The following is a 17,803-nucleotide window of genomic DNA, read 5'->3' as shown; positions in this document are numbered from 1 at the left end:
ATATTTTGGAGCATATACAACTTCCTGGGCACCAGACCAGTATGTTCCAATTTATCAATAATTTTCAAGCTGCAAAAACACTGCAAAGGTGGTTATGGACTATTCACTGAAATGCTGGAGAATTTCTGTGGGCCAAGAGAAACAGGAGATGTGGCTGACTGTTCTCTGAATTTACTCTAAATGACTCATCTTTCTTGTTCTGTGAAGTGTGTATCTAAATGGCTCAAGATCACTGTAGGTTGAGCCTGAAGCAAGAGAGAGAGGCTATTACAACTAACGTGACTGGCACTCTCTGTTATAAAACAAATAAATGTGCATTTAGAAGATGTCAAATTTCAGAGTCTCTTCATCAATGGCTTCTTCACAACATCTTTAAAACATCAAAGGGGTGCCTCCTGTGACGCGCCTTCTCAACCTCATTGGTTTCTATGTGAAACCAATGAAAAAGGTATTCAGATTTTTATCTTTTTAATATTAAATAGCAGATCTCATATCAAAGACCTTTAAAAAAAATCTTAATTAGAGTAATACATTCTGAAAGTTAGTAGACCTTAAGTTTTCCTTGACTTTTTTCTTCTTCCTTTAAACATGCCCAAGTAGGACTTTTCCCCTCATGTTCAGGAACATACTAACAGAGTTCAAAACCAGTAGTTGAACTCACAAGCACAGAATAATGCAGGATGATAAGCTTGTTGGAACCATCCATTAACAACAATAGTGAATTTACCAGGGTGGAAAACCAGGGTGTTTCAATTCCCACTAGAGCTAGTAAAAAATAAAAAATAAAAAAAAAGAACTAAAAAAAAACCTAAAAAAAAAACTAACAATATGGAACATTATTCTATCACTTTCTTTTACWAGCAACTGTAATATAAAAGACTAACATAATCATTTCATTTCAAAAAAAGTCTGAGATTTTAAATGCTAATCCCAACTTAATATAAAAATGAATTTTCAGATCTCAACATTTCCAGTGGGATAGAAAAAAAGTTGTTCAACCTAGTTTATAGATTCTATTGAGCTATAAAAACAGAACTATTTTAAAATAACAAAATTTAACAAAATTAACAAAACCGGAATACAATGTTCTTCTAAAATAACAACTTCATCTGTAAGCAAGTATAGTTTCCATCAAACACACACAGACGTTTTTCTTAATCACTTGACTACTGATTATTAAAAACTAGCAAATACTACAGGATTATCTTTCTTTGTACACAGCACCACATGGCTAGCTATTCCTAAACTTATGTCAGGTGTTTTTCCTCCTTCTCTTGAATCACTAGGGACTCGGAAAAAATCAAAGATGAGATGAGAACTTATTTCTCCTTGTGGATAGAGACTAAATAGCTCCCTTTCCAAACTTCCTTCAAAATCTTGAGGAATAATAGGGATGGTTTTCTATCCATTTTAAACAGTCTAAACAACTCAAATAACCATATCTCAATGATACCACAGGATGTCCTATAGCATATCATTGATCAAGTTGTGTTGTCACTGCTGCTGCAGGTCTCCTCTTGGCACAGAAGCCATGAAAATCTGTAGAGTTCATGACAAGCTCAGATATATAACACAAGTAGTGGTAAAACCGATGGGGGAAAAGAGTCAGCATGATGAATAGGCTGGTGCTGAACAGCAGGTGACAGATATGCATACAAGAGACTGGCAAGACAGGAAGACATCTTCACAGCAGATAGATGGAGATTTTCAATCACTTTCAGGAAGAGAAAAAAAAGGCAACTAATACACCATACAGAACTATAGTACTAATTTCTGGATCATGAACTTATTTACACTTCCGGATCATGAGCCTCTGCCAGCAGAAGTCTTTTTCCTTACATATTGAACATTATCAACATTGGGCAAAGATAGCAGACTGCCAGAAACAAATATGACTATATATAACACTGTTTCTGATAGAAACTATTGCAATTTTCTTGGCATTGAAAAGCATTCATTCTCTCACTTTCCATTATATGTATCCCTACTAATTTCCCAGATATGCAGGGTTGTATTAACTAAAAGAATGGATTTGAGGCACCTAAACAACAAACTGGTAGCAGGAACAAGCACAGGACATATTTTCTTTAACTTAAGCAAAGTATTATAAAGGGACATTAAGCTGTCTTTCAAACAAGTCATAAGCACAGGCCTAAGCATCTTTAGTAATTAAATACCCCATAGTGCTTTTCAAGAATCTTAGCAAATTTTTTACTCAGTAATTACATTCTCTATCTCTAAGGCTCCCTCTGCAAAATCGCTTAGATAAAGTATTTTTCATTTCCTCTCCTAAAAAACATGTAGTGATGTTAAACAGCTGCTGTCCTCTGCCTCAAAGGTGGATACATTTCAGTGGCAAGCACAGTGAAATCCAGATAACCCTATATACACCATGAAGTATGCTTGATGCAAATGGCTGCAAAGCTTCAGTGGTTAATGGGTACAATGTACTCTGAGGTCCTCAAATGAAAAGCATTATGAAAATGCAGAATACATCTTGACTTCCCCCCTTTAGGCTGCACAGTTATTTTTGTATGTCTACACAAGCTTTTAAACTTGCTCTATGCTCCTTGAGTACCTTTAATCTTCAGAAAGCACACCCTCCCTGGTTCCACCTATGCTGGTGAACTTTCTCTCATTCTGGATAAACTAATTTGTTCTAGATGTTTAATATACCAAGTATATTCTTGCAAATATAAAATAAATTTTTATCAACACCTGAATTCAAGGTCTCACTTGCACTCACCTCATCATGCAAATGCAGACATTTGCACAAAACACTAATCAGTCAGCCAGAGAGCCAGTTACCCTAGCTGCAGGTACAAAAAAGGGTAAGCATTCATACACACCATCAGTTGTGAAGCCAAGTCTTCACTCCCTTTCTTCACCATCTCTTAAATTCATATCCTATCAACATGCCTGAAGAGAATGACAAGTCACCTAGCATTCCTTAAATAGACTACACATATTCCCTGATCACACATTCTTGCATCAAACTGGTCATTTCTAAAGAATCATAAGATGTGGAGGGCCATAGCAGTTTGGCTCAAACTGGTATTTTGCCAGTACATACTACTAACCGGATTTTTTTTCCATGAGTTGTCATCAGACTCCACTGGCTCACACTGTATATTGTACTCAAGCAAAAGCTTTGTAAAAACTGTTCAAGCTTCACTGAGACATGTTAAAGAATTAATTACAAAGTAAAGCTGAAGGAGAAAATTAATTTTGGAAACACAAGAGGTTACTTTTCTTTTCCTCCCTTTTCTGGAAGTGGGGGAGTAAAGGCAGTTATTTTCATCTTCATCCTGGGGGCAGAAGCTGGGAGCTGTCCAGTCGATAACCTGGCCATCAGAACAAGGTTTGTAATTAAAAGGTCAGTGACCTGGAAAGCTAGGGCCTCACTCTCAGGGCTTCTCAGTAATGATGGCACTATTAAATTAAGACTGTTATGAAATCAATGCTAAAAAAGCTTTCATGGTAACGAGATTCCATTCAAGGACATGCAAACTGCCTCATGAAACAGACTTAAATTATAAAAAAGAAAAGTAATAAAAGAGGGTTAAATTGAAATCTGCTGAAGAATTCACATCCTTTAAAGCTCTCCAGCAGTAGGCTGTGCCCCCTTCTCTCAAGTTCTGAAGGTGATCCCCTTGCATTTCTTTGACAAAGAGGAAAAGACAGGGGTTCAACTTCCAGGAATGTAGATTACAGAAGGAAGAACAAAAGTAAGTTATTTTTCTACTGAAGATTCTTGGGTTCATGGCATTTGCTTCAATGGAAACGAATACCGTTGAGCTCTAAATGGGAAGGGCTATATAAGTTTTACCTGTCTCTTCAGAAATCATCATAGCCTGATATCTTGACAATGGCTTAAGTTTCTGGAACTGCGTTGCACTGCAAAAAGCTGTGCAAGACCCATAGGAGAACCTTAGTAACTCACTTCCACACAGCCAAAGTAGTCAAACAGATGAGTTGAAATAATGTGCGAAAGGGAAGAACTTCCAACAACCTCCTGCTCATCTCACCAAGCAAGAGTTTTATTCTTCTCGGAAGCAGGCAGACTGTATATACAAAAGGCTAATCAAGGTAGCAAGATTTCTGAACTGTCTTGCCTTCTGAATGGTCATTTTCTCAATACAGAAAGTTCAAGTTCAACAACGATACATTTACCTGCCCCAATGCACTTCCAATCTGCCATCACTGTAGTGCCTGAACTCTTCATATGCTTTCACATCCCCCACAGTCCCACTCTGAAAAGGTATTACTGTACTCATTTTACAGATGAAGAAACAAGCAACTGAGAAAAAGGTTTTTCACCCAAGGTTACGTAAGAAGTCTATAACCCAGAAGTTACTCGCTTCCCTCCTTCACAAGACTGGCACCCTGAATAATGGAGCTCCCCATGTACAGTGGTACATTGCTACCCTCACTCTTTATCTTGCCAGAATTTATAGATTCAGAATGCACAAAATTAACAAGCCATATGAGTTACTGGATGGGTAGTTGAGCAGTACAGGACATCTGAGGCACAACAGTTAGATGACAGACACACTTCCACACGGGTTTAAGCCCCACATGCTGTCTAATTACTCCCAAGGCGCCACTGATTCTGTGGCATGTCATCAGCAGAATCAGTGAGTTGGACAAAAAACAAACAGCATCTTTTTTCCCTTTCTTTTCTTTCAGCTACTCTGAAGGGAAACAGCTGTTCTTCCCTTCATCTGAAGAAGTTCATGATAAAAAGGAGGAAATGTCATAAATTACATAAAATGCCAGTGTAAGCTTCAAAGAAAATGATAAATGATTCTAATAACTTCATGTTTCTCATTAATGCCTCTGTATTTGGGAGTTTAAAAGTGCTCAAGACAACACAGAAATCTCATCCAGCTTTTGAAGGATCTTTTACAAATCCAGGACATCCTCAATCTCCTAACTGTCATCAACACCATCATCCCACGGTGTCCTGTTCCTAAGAGAGCAGTTCAGCAAACCTCTGTCCTGCAAGCAACCAAGAAAGCCTATGTTCAGCCCCTGTAACTGCTGTTTCACTCAGTCCAGCTGATAATCCTAAAGTAACTTTAATTTCTCACTGAACTGACATATACTGTAAGAATCTCAATTTCTATATTAAATATTACTAAAGGAAAACAAAATTGGATTGTCCTTTGTAGGAAAGAGATATTAAAAAAAAAGTAATTTGAGACAAAACCATCTCCGCAAGTCTCAGAAGTGAAATTTCTTAGGCAATACTGAGATTGCAGGATCTGAAAGTTCACCTATTGCTACTTGGGCTGCTGTGGGGTAGTGGAAAGCTCCCATAAGGGTGAGATACCTGGCCTTTTCCCCCTACACTCAAWGATATCAAGTAGTCTAGCACCATTCTCTACAGCAGGAGTTTTTAATCAGTGGGGACTCATAGACCACCCCTGCGGGGTTCCATGAAAGTAACTACAAAAGGTAAGTTCATGTACAGTGTACCCATTATTTACAGACATGAAAATTAATGCGGTTGCTCATCTACTGAAATTCTTCTGGGGTTCATGAAAAGACCAAAGCCCTCCCCTACACAGCAAGTCCTGCTGAAACAATCCTGGACCAGAGCAACTTTGAAAAAAACTAAAAGAATGTCTTTGTTATAGTCCATAAAAATTATTTACAAAGCTAATTTTAATAGGGAGTCTTGTAAAATTAAATGGTTTCTATACAGAAAATGCTTTTTTGACTGGTAGCAGGGCCTCCTGTACTTGTAAAATGGGGATAACATTGTCACTGGGATGATGACTCTATATCAGAGTATAGCAGGAACAGCCTACAAAAACATGCAATCCCTCATTTAGCCAGGGTTGAACTAGCCACAACATCTAGGCTTCAAGAATAATTGCCTCCATCTGTTAAGGCACACAGGTACAATGACAGTATGTACTCTCTGCTCTCGAGCACCAAACAGAGGTCATGCTGTAAGCTTAGTGGTCAGATTCCATATGGCCATATTTCCAATGRCTGCTTGGGTACAGATACTACTAGATCCTGCTCCTTCCTCTCTTACTGTTAAGTTTTCAAACAAATAATTATCACAAAGGGAAGTACAGCAAATTAACAAACAGGAACAAACAGCTCTACCGAATCATTTTTGCTCTTCAGTAATTATTAGCCAAGTAATTCATAAGTAATATTAGTCAGGCCACAGTTTCTCTCTGCCCAACCTTCCTCCTCTCCCAGTCAGGGAATTATTAAAATTAAACAGATTAGATGGAGCTCCTGATACTAAAAACTGTTCAGCAAAGCCTGCGGTGGGGAAGTGCAGAGCAAACACCACAGACATTTGTCTCTAAATTGCTCTAAATACCTTCTGCAAATGAAATTCTAACCCAGCTGTGTTGAGAGAAAAAATGAGGAATAACTGGTCATTGTCAGCAGAGCAGAAGATCAGGAGGTTATAATATTGCACAATATACTGGGGGCTAAGGATCTCTCGGCAACAATAGATTTTGTATCAGGTTACCCCGGGTAATCAGCACAGCTTTTAGGCTCAGCTTTCCCTTGCTTCATTGCTTCGATGATAGAGTTGAAATCCCCAAGCTTTTATGATTAATTACTCCCTGTAGGTCCACATATTTCAACAAAAAACTCATGGAGCACAGCGGCCAACAGGCTCCAAATTTAATGCCATCCTGATGGCAGGGCAGGGCAAGTAGTGTTGCTGGAATGCTATTTGGCACTAGGATAAGCAGTGAGAGGACCACATTCAAACTGATGTACCTGTGAACTACTTACCATGACAGCACTGTGAAAACATGAATCTGCCTTCTAGATCTTTCGCTGTTCAAGATGAGCAGAGTTGTGCCTATACTTGAATTCTCTGTTTCATAATATTAGGTCTCATGCATCTCAATAAACAGTTCATATACTCAATGAGACTAATACATATTTCATGGGCTTCCCTAATTTTCAAAACTAAAGACCTTTAGCTATAGAATTCAACATACCCTGAAGTACTGATGACTTCAATGTATAAGTGGTCACTCCCCTCTCAATTTTGGAGTTTGTCAGGGTCATTCCAGCTGCTTAAAGTGCTCCATAGTGCACATAATTTACTTCAAGACAAGACTCTGTAGCATTTACATCTTGCATTAAAGATGAGAAGGGTATCATGAACTTCACCTGAAAAAGCACTATAAATTGTTGGCTAAAAAAATTATATTAAAGAAAAAAAAAGTTAGTTTCCTTATGAATCAGAAATAACAATAATAAAATGGAATCTCAGTAGGCAATTCCATCAATTTGAGGCTACATTAGATTTGCCAGGATCTGTTCAATCCCTGCAATTAAAAGGGGCCAAACATAGTTTGCAGTTTACCATTTCAGCCTGAAAGTCAGGTTGACCTCAAGCCTGACCTTAATCTGACCTTGTTTACTTTTACCAAGTCCTTCACTCTTCATTCATCTTTGGCTCTCCTCTAAAGCATTTGACCTTTTCACCCAGAAACTGGTCATTCTAAAGTCAAAGTCACAAAGGCTTAGAAGTGACCAGCTAGTCCATAATTGTAAACTATCCTCACTTCAAAAAATATCTAATAATAATTAACTCTAGAACTTCCAATGCGTCCTCTGTATTCTACAGTTCCACATCTAGTGACAAAATTGCTCTAGTCAGTATGGAAGCAGAGTGGTTATTTCTCAAAGACTTCAGATATTTTTTTCTGAAATAGACCATCTCCCTTATCTTTAACATCTAATTTTCCATTCCAATATATTCTCACTTTAATCCTAAATCAAACTCCCTCATTATCACTGAGACCACAGATTTTTGTCTCCATACCTTTCTTCTTGAGAAATGCTCTTCTGCTTGCAGGTGGACTTTGGCGGACTCGGGGATTCTGTAAAAACTTCACTGCAGTCACAATCTGGTGAGGTTAAGAGGATCGGAGAAACAGAAGAGAGAAAAGAACCAAATTAGGAATGGTCATGGTCCTATTTTGTTATGCATTTTGTACTGCAAAGGCATCACATCTAACAACACATGGAGGTCTGGAACTGAAATCAATCCAACTTTGATAAATGTTTCAAGGAGGATCAGAGTTGGCAGCTCACCTCTAACCAGAGAATGCAATTACAGAATTTCAGCTTAGAATTCTCTCTTTGAATTACTCTTTCAGCATCTCAACCTGTATGAAAATCCGCATTAAGATTCTTAAAGGTTATCTTAATTTAGACTGTGCTACTCTTATATAGGTGGTTTCCTACATTTGAGAACAATCTTGAAACATAGCATGTGATCTGCAACAGTTGGACTGTTACTAAGAACAGACGAATGCTTCCATTCTGACTGGAAGCTCCTCGCAAATTCTAGGAGATTAAGAGTATTTCTGCCATTGCTCTAATTAACTGTAAGCAATAACTAAATCTCAGCCTGTCATCACCAGAAAAGAAGTAAAATTCCATGTTTTGCACCACACTGACTGAAAAAACCACTTTTCGTAATATAGGTGTGTAGGGGAATGGTTTAATTTATGCTTCATTCTGATAGAAATCAGATTGCTTTTGTCAAAAGACTAACTTCATCTGCGTGCTTCTTCAGGGTGACATAGCACTTAAACCATGTACCCAAACAAAGTGTAAAGTCTGCAATATTATCAACAACAACAATGGCACTAGTTTTTTAAATTGGAATTTAGTGCCAGCAAAAGGTAATTGATTTTTTTTGTTCATGTGATAGGTCAATTTTCCACATACTCTCCTACATTACTCTGCATATTATATGTTGCTGCACTGGTGAAAAACAGCTGATTCACCTTACCTTTATACAAAGGCATCTGTTTTGATTGTGGCATCAGAAGGAATAATTTGCCTGAAGCTAACAGCACTTAGGAGATGGACACGTCCATGTGAACTAATAAGAGAGATCACTTCCTTCCTCCATTGCTAAAAATAACCATGCATATACATGGAAGAAGTGTCCTTTTTTCTTCCCAAATAGCAGCATATGCATTCTCCTAAAGCAGTGATAGGTGTCAGATACAAAGTGTATTTGTAGGTCTTGGAAGAGTTTAAGCTAAAACACAGTTTCTAGAATTCAGTTCCAAATAGGTTTTCAAAAACTTCCATAGTAGTAGAAAAAGAAGGAAAAAAATGGCATCACTGTTGAAATCACTAAGTTTCACCTTGTGTTTGAATCAAACCCTTCAAATATGCATTTCTGGTCAGAGAGCAAAGTTCTGATGGGTCTAATGGCACTTTCAATGTACTCCTCAGTGCATTCCATCAATTTTTTTTTTTTAAATTGCATCTCTTATTTCTTTAAATACATTAATCAGGCTAGTGTAGGCAAAACGGATCCATTGGACAATGCAATAAACATGAATTATCATCTATCCAACACGCATAATGGCTTAAAAATACATAATAGCAGGTGTAGTTTAAATGATTAGTTATTACACCTGTGGTGGGTCTGATTCAATTGGGGAAAATCATCTTTAATAGGTTAAAAGGTTTAGATCACCAGGCTTCCCTTAAAGTGGCTGTAGAGAGGGTATGATGGAGTATGCTGTCATTACTAATTCATTTAAGAAAAACATGGGGGATACAGCAAAGAACAGCATAAACGAGTGAATCCAATTTAACCATCAGGTAAAGCAGAAAACACCTTTTAAAAAAGCATGATAAATGAATTTGGAAGAGAGAAGAAATTGACATATTTATTTTAACAGGAATTTGACAAAGTCCTGGCACACTCCTAAGTTGGGAGAACATAATGAATGGGATATTTTTCATTCTCTTCTTTTTCTTGTTTTCCTTCTTTTTTTTCCCGTAAGTTTATATTCAGTAATTTTGAACCATGAAATAGTATAGCAGAATACCCCACATAAAGTACATTTGGTCTCATTTATGTGCACTTGATCTGTCTCTGACTGAAATGCAGGTGACAAGCAAATCACGCATTTAAACAGTGCTGATATTGCTAGGCCAGATTCAGAAATATAAAGTACACAGACTAATAACCTTAAGATAATATGCTGAATAAGAACGATGCCCAAATGAGCAGACAAACAGATATGTGAACATATCAAAAACACTTTCCTTCTAACAATAATTACTTGTTTGTTGCTTCAGGAACTCTTCAACACTCCCTCCCACATTTAGTGAACTAGCGACACAGACACAAAAGGCTTGCAGATCTCAAATTCTGCAAGCTCTCAGATTCTTTCATTRATATTATCATTTTATAAGTACAAAAAAGACCTGTAAAATATAAGCAGTATTTTTCATCGTCTGATTTTAACCTTTTTAACATTTTATTTATTCTAACTCTTTACTAACACTTATTTCTGCCTTGTAAAAATGTAAACATTTCAATAGTAAATTTCACCTCAAAATAAACTTCTATTTTATCTCTTCCCTCCACCATTTCCTCTATTATTCACAAAGGTTTAATCTTAAGATACAATGAGATTACGAGCAGAAACAGCAAACTTCACAAAAAAACAATTCTGAATAGTTACTCCTCCCAAAAATCCCATGTTTCTCTTATTTATGTTTGCATTTACCTCTAAAGTACACATTCCTCCTACAGGCTGGCTTGAAACTTCTTCCTTTTTGTAATTCATCTTGTATATGCGATCAGCTTAAAAGGCAATTTTGGCCATGTCAAGATTTTCAAAAAGCAGTACACAAAAATTTTCCTACCAAGGATGGTTTTCTTTGCACAAACAAGGACAACTGCAGTCTTTAATTTAAAAGACAGAAAAGGGAGGGGGAAAATGAGAAAAAGACTTCACAGATCTTTGGCTAGATGGAAAAAAAAATGTTGCAAGTAGCACTCTGATTCAGCTGGTAACACTGTTCCATACTATTTCTGTGTCATTTGTAACACTTATTCAAATTTTTCTAATATTAGAACACTGCCAAGTAGTGTATATTGTATCACCACTCTGATTCTTAGACTGCCAACACACACAGGCCAGCAAACAAGTTGTATCCAGTAGATCATTGTCACATATTTCTTCTAACAAAAAATGGTGTATTTGGTTTTTAAAAGCAAGTTAATTCCATAAACTTGCTGTCCCATCAGTGTTTTTCCTGCAGTGATAGGATACACAATAAACATTTCTGACTGGTTGGTGGTGGGTAGAATCTTGCACTATAGTTTGATTTTCTAATTAGAAGATGAATGTGACTATTCATCTGTTATATTTGTGTCTGGCCAAATTACATAAATTCAGGCCAAATACTCATCCTCAATGTCAAAGATATACAATGGAGACACTAACTTTATGGCAGACAATGGGGAGTGCAGCAACCCAGCGAAATTCTGGGTCAAAGCACAGCATTTTGACATCATAGCCAAGGTCCCTCATACCTAACTTCCCTCCCTCCTGTGTTAGTGGAGAAGGTAAAGCCAGACTTATTTGTTATTATGCTCAAAGCTCCAGGATTTTAATTCAAGAGATCTCAACTACTTTCTCAGCTATTAGCATCAGAAAAATAAGCAATCAGTTTTAAAACACAGTGGCAAGTGCCCACTTTCTGCAATCTCAAAAAATCTCTGATCAAAAATAAAGGGGGAGGGAGAGGAGGAAATCATCCTCATCACTTAAAGCTCCACAGGATTTAGTAACGCAGGTCCACAAGGAAAAGAGAATCAAAAGCCACTGGGAGTGCAGCCAGTAAGAGCTCTAATAGATTTCCTAATACTGGGAACCCTCTGTAGGTTATTACTGAACAGCATTTGTTGATAGACTGAGACTTTGAGATGACCTGTGATGTAAAGGTTGGGTCTGAATTATACGTTGCAAGGGATGGTATTTTGTCTTTCTGAGTGGATCTGTATCTGTTTAAATGCAACACTTCTTTTCATTAAGCAGAGGCGGCACAGGCCATGAACTATGCACAGACAGTTTACATTACATGTGCGGAAGCAATCAACACTGGCAATATACATGACGTATGTAAAAGAAGTTGGAATTAATTTTTTTCCAGTGTATTAAAAAATAATAATATGGCAGCATCAACAAAACACTCAACTTATTTTAGCCAGAGCAGAAGGCCACAGCTATAGGGCAAATGGAACTGATCAATATATTAGCCTACAGCAACACCCTCCCAGTGTACAGCTGTATGTTTGCAAGCCTCAGAAGATTAAATTGTCTGTGAAAGGTTTCTGCACTCCTACTCTAAAGGAGATACCCAGAATCCTGTTAACAAGCATCAGGCTAAAGCCAACTTACATTTTAACAAGGGCTAACTTAAAAGCCTGGCACTGCAATGAACAAGAAAACCTCTTCAGACAGAAATGCTGCATTTTAGTAAGAAATCAGTGCTCTGTCAGGACTAACTTGACAAATACGGTCATCAGTGGCACAAGGAAATAGTTGCAAAGCAGCTGTTAATCAGGGAAACACATCATAGAACGCTGATGCTAGCACTCATGAAAAAAATGCAAGGGGCTAATTATGAAGCCATATATCTCACTAAAGATGCACTGTTCCTTGAGATTCCAGGCAGAGCTCTTTAAGAGTCAGGGTCCTGGGACACTACACATGCAATGCTCTCTAATATAAGCTTCCTTTTCTCAAGACAAATGCAAATTCAGGGTTCTGGACCCCAGAATTCCCAATTTATAGGTCACAGAAAGTGCTTGTTCCTTCTAAAGGAATCACCTGCAGGTCACTCAGGAGGGAGGAAACACTTTAAAGCTCCTTTTATTTCATCTAAATTTTTATGAAACCAGATGGAATCCCAGGAGCTGTTTCTGTTCTAACAGCACTTAGAAACCTGCAAAGTTCGGGGGATCTCAAACTCCTACAAATAAAAGTTTAAAAAAGAAAAAAAACCCCACATATAACAGACAAAATAAAAAAAAATGAATAAAATTTAAAGTAAGATTCATAGGAGTCAGAACCAGAAAGAACAAAGGCAAGGAAGAAACAAGCTCCAAATTGTATCTAAAATTAAGAATCCGAAACTAAAAGAATGCAGATTAGTAACCAAAAAGGGTAATTAAAAAAAAAAAAAAAAGGAAAAAATCCTAAGTGCCCAGAAGCTCAGACACGAGAAAGAATATTCAAGATCATCATCACAGTAACAACCAGATGAAAGGTAAAAACACTATATTCCAAATTTTCACTAATACTTAAAAGAATGAGATTCCCAAAAACAAAACAGGATTGCAAACCAGGGGGAGGTGAATATCCATTCAATACTCTGAGGAAAACCACGAGGGTAGGAGAGCAGGAATAACCTTGGGACGGCCAGCACGGAGCGATCGGCGCTAGCGCAGAGCCAGTACTCCCCCTAGCCGAGGCCTGGGGGAGGCTCACGTTCTGAGAGGCAGGCTTCACCAGCCGCGGAAGCCCAAATTAAGTGTTTTCACTCAGTGGAAATGAAATGTTTTGCAAGATGAAACAGAAAGAAAATTGAGGTTTTAGGTAATTACTAGTTGGCATTTACATATCACAGGCTGGTTCAACACCTATTCATTTTCCTCTTTTATTTTCAATTTTTTAAAATTGCTCATTAAAATGAACACATGACAGGGACGGGGGGAAAAATTACTCTTCGTCTTTTTCCTGAAGACTAAAAAATCCAGATCTACTTTAAATACATTTATCTATAATTATCACATACAAAAAAGTCTTACTTAATTTACATTAGCAGGGTGACCAAAATTTTTTTTGATAAAAGCCAAAAAAAAATCCAGGCTGAGCTGTCTTCATGTCATCTTCTCGTGCCTACTTAGTTCCAGGGACAGCCTCCACTGAGCTGCGACCCCTGCCACTCCCTAAGCACGTTGGAATGAGCAGAAACGGAGAGGCTGAAAAATCTTAGGTGTACACTGCCATCCCATTCTCACCAATTTCTTGCAACAATTTATCTACAAAGACACACTTTCAGATGCTTTCTTTCCCTTCAGCATATTTCCCCCCTTCTACTATTTTCACTACAAAGAAGTCAGTCTATACCGTTCTTATTCTCAACTTCTTTGTCCTAGGAGCCACTTCACATTTCCTCCAGCTGATCATAAAGGCATGATTTTCCACGTTCTTTATTCACATAAGACTAGTCTYTCCTCACATAACCTCATCATTGCCAGGGATCCCTCCTTATAGCACAAATCAGACTTACAGTTTCTCTCATCTCCGTGGCATCTCCATCCAGATTCACACTGTCCAGCCAAGTATTTCCTACATACATAACCCTTAATTTTCCTGTATCCTTCAGCTTTTTTAATTTTAAGCTCGTAAAAGTATTACTTAACTCCACAAAGCAGTCCAGGATACAATTTGTATGAAAAATGCCATATAAAATAAAGTTTTATTATATTATCTGTTAAGGACATAAAACATCCCTGATAGAAGTGTACAGGAGCTGACATGATAGACTAATATATTTTAAGGTCTATTGTGTAAATATGTATTTAGGGAATTCTAAAGCATGGTATTATTGACCCAAGTCTCTCTTAAAACACATTGATATATGGAGTAAAAGCCCTTATGAAAAGTAGGAACTTCATCTGTGTAGTAGTCACCTTTTAAAGTGAAATATCTCTGCCATATTAAGTTCTTTTTGACTCAATTTAAAACACAGTGGCCTTCTTATAAAATTTTCTTTTTTATAGAAATAATACTAATTCAACCAATACTTACAAGTAAAAAACTAAAAAGAATGAAAAAACTCTCTATATACTAAAAAAAAATAACTATTTCCTTACATACAGTGTATGTATGCTATTCATGTACTTTTTTTTTTTAATTTCAGAAGAGAATACACCTCTAAATGAGACTTTGTAACATCAAGTTTAACCTGACACAAATTGTTACAGCCAATCAACAAATGCTTTAAAAATATCTTATAAGAAATATTAGCAGATCAATAAATTAAATCTGTCTTAACTGAAAATGCAGCCTTAATAAATTTTAACCACCGAGTGGCATATTTTTCCAGAGTTCAAATATTTTAACTTATTATTGAAAAGGAATGGAAAGATACGATCTAATTTCTAGATGAAAAATAAAAAACTCCTTTTTTGTACTTTTGTCTGAATTTAAGCTGCAAGGTTCCTCTAATCACCAATACCACCAAAGAAGGTATCAGAGCAAGATGAACAAAGATAGGAGGAGGAGGAGTGGAGATAATGCTTGCAATCCAACTGTCAGCAAACTGAAGTTCTGTTAACACAAAAAACCAATAACCTCAGTACTGAATGTACTGGACCATTGTGGATAATATACAGACTATCAGATGAGTCTTTCATGCAAGCAGGTAAGGCATCTAGCTTCCAAGTGTGGATGAAGCCAGTGTGTCATTGTCAGGTTAACAAACTGATTCAACAGGACCTGAGAAAGATGCCAGGGACAAGGTGAAAGGTTAAAACTTTGATTACAGAGAATCCAACTTTGTAACTCTTCATGACAGTACCCAAATTACACATCTTGTTTCTCCCTTCTTACACAAGGAAGCTTAGGCATCACTGAGGCTTTGTGCTGTAAAATTAATGCAAGTGTCAAGTTGTTGAGCTGAATCACTCCAAAGGAATGTAATGACTCAGTGTCCGAGATGCTCACTACAGCAGAAGAACTGTGAGATCATTCTGTGGCTCTACAAGCAAAAAAAACCAAAAATGCATGACAACAGTCTTCAGGGGAGTAGATGGTAGCATCTCCCAACTCTCACCTTTTCCACTCCTCTCCCCACATTGCCACTCACAAAGAGTTCAGTTACCACAGCTTTTGAAAGAAATCTCTTTTACTCTATTAGCTTCACATGTGCAGACAATAAAAAATATTGTAGTAGTAACCTGTCACATTTTTAACTACAGGAGAGATAAGGACTGCTGGAGCTTCTTTCACATGCTAGGGAGCCAGAAGATGACTTAAGCATAGGAAGTCTGTGTCACATCTAACAGTAGTGCTTGAGTACTTAACATGGTTATTGAATGTTAGACTCCAAAAGGCTAAATCAAAGAGATGTAACAAAATGGGATCATTGTTCACACTTACTTAGATCCTTCTAATTCCACAGACAAGAGACTGGCAAATTCTACTAATACAATGCTTTAGATTTAATTCAAAAGATTCAAAAGTAGATCTCATCTGGGGAGTTACGAGTAAAGATGTTTTAGATAGAAATGACTCAAATGAACAAGAAAAATCAGTAAGCCACTATTTTTTGAACTTGCTATTGCAAGAACCCCGCTTGATAAAACTCTTAAACCATGGGAAACGTAGCTTAGAAACCAAGTGTTTTCTTTGCCATGACAAAAATCCCACACAATTAGGGTTTAAGTCGGGGGCTGGTCTGGTATTACTATAAGGAGTATTTAAATGTGAGAATGAACAAGAACATAGATGAGAAAACTACTCAGATCACCAGACTCTAGCAAACAAAAGGTTTCATGCTGGAAACATTAAAGAAGCTGGAAATGGTGACAGGTGCACAATAAATCATGCAAACCACAGCAGTTGGGAAGTAATAGCAAAAGAGGAAAGGCTTAGAACACTGGAGGACCTTTATGTAAATTTAATATTTTACTTAAAGCTCTTTGGGACAAGAATCATCCTTTTACTCTGTACTTGTACAGTGCCTGGTGCTGGCCTACAACYGGCCTCCTAGACAATTATTGCAACACAAATAATAATAAAGACTGAGCAGACCATGCACTTTGTTCCTGCTGTTAATTGCCCCATTAAGGGAAAAAACAAGTAAGGGGCAAGAAATCTGATTGGCCAGAGCTGCCTTGTCTATGGGGATTGCTAGTGGAATAAATTTATAGATTCAAAAGCAGCTGTGTCCCTTGTCTTTGTCCAGTTCCGAAAAGAAAGAAGTCCACATCACAAAATTTGTCCTTCATATGTAGGAACCTGCATGAACAGCTTCAAAAGCAATCATGCAACCCTTTCCCTCAATATTCTGGTATTCAACTCCAGAATAGGAGTGAAACACAATATAAGGACAAACGTGCGGAATATTTGCACTGTGGCTTTCCATGCCATAAATACTCTGCAAAGAAAGAGGAGTCTTCATTTTCCCAGTGGGGTCAATTTGGCATTTTTTACACGTGTTACATGCACTATTAAAAAAAAAAAAAAAAAAAAAAGTATATAGGTGTAAGGATAAATTCAGGATGCTGCTCAACCAATATAGCATTCCTGAACGCACCTAGAATTCATGTGCCTTGATCACCAGTTCCTCTCTCCTGAAACTTTTTAGCAAGATTCCACCATCGTAAACTAAATCAAAATGTTCAAAAGGTTTATCTCTGCAGAGAATTAAATTCAAGCCAGGCTGCTCCTGCCTAGCTTCTACACAGAAATTTGATTCCAAACTAGGAAAATCTGTAAAATCAGAGGTTCAAAACAGCACTCGTTTTCCTTAAACCTTGGAGCAGTCAGCACATGTCAGAGACTATTACAATTATGCTCTTTACCTGCTGAAAAATTAATAAACAATTACTCACTGCAGGAAAAATAAAGCAGGCTTTACCTTGAAAAATGCTGCAGAGACCATCAGCAACCTCTCTGAAATCTGGGTCCGTACTAGAGCAAAGCATTAGCACAACGTCCATTGTTGCCACAGAGAACTAGCACAACTGAAAGCTTGAGTCTATCATGCTGCACATACTAGCTCAAGACTATGTATCTGATCCATAGGAGCTACAAGATATTTTTCTGTCTTTGTAACAGAACAAAGGTGATTCAGTCTTTACAGCCACTTTGGCCTAAGTACAGGCTGTTCAATCAATTTTTATTAATCCTACAAAGTCCAAAATTGGGAAGGAGTGTTTGAAGTGCACCAGTTTCAATCC

The 17,803-nt window shown here is 37.4% G+C and overlaps 1 protein-coding gene across 1 annotated transcript in view; it reads right to left on the bottom strand.

Moving 5' to 3' along the window:
- The window catches only part of PEX14 (peroxisomal biogenesis factor 14), an 80,790-nt gene that overhangs the window by 33,814 nt on the left and 29,173 nt on the right, over positions 1 to 17,803 (bottom strand). The window contains exon 3 of the mRNA XM_085299024.1: positions 7,823 to 7,907. Within this exon, the coding sequence (XP_085155150.1) occupies positions 7,823 to 7,907 (85 nt within the window). The remainder of the gene's footprint in view (positions 1 to 7,822; positions 7,908 to 17,803) is intronic.

The sequence above is a fragment of the Rhea americana genome, unplaced genomic scaffold (genome assembly GCF_003343005.1).
Source record: "Rhea americana isolate MKP2758 unplaced genomic scaffold, rheAme1 scaffold_143, whole genome shotgun sequence".
NCBI lineage: Eukaryota > Metazoa > Chordata > Aves > Rheiformes > Rheidae > Rhea > Rhea americana.
This window is presented reverse-complemented; position numbering and strand designations above follow the sequence as displayed.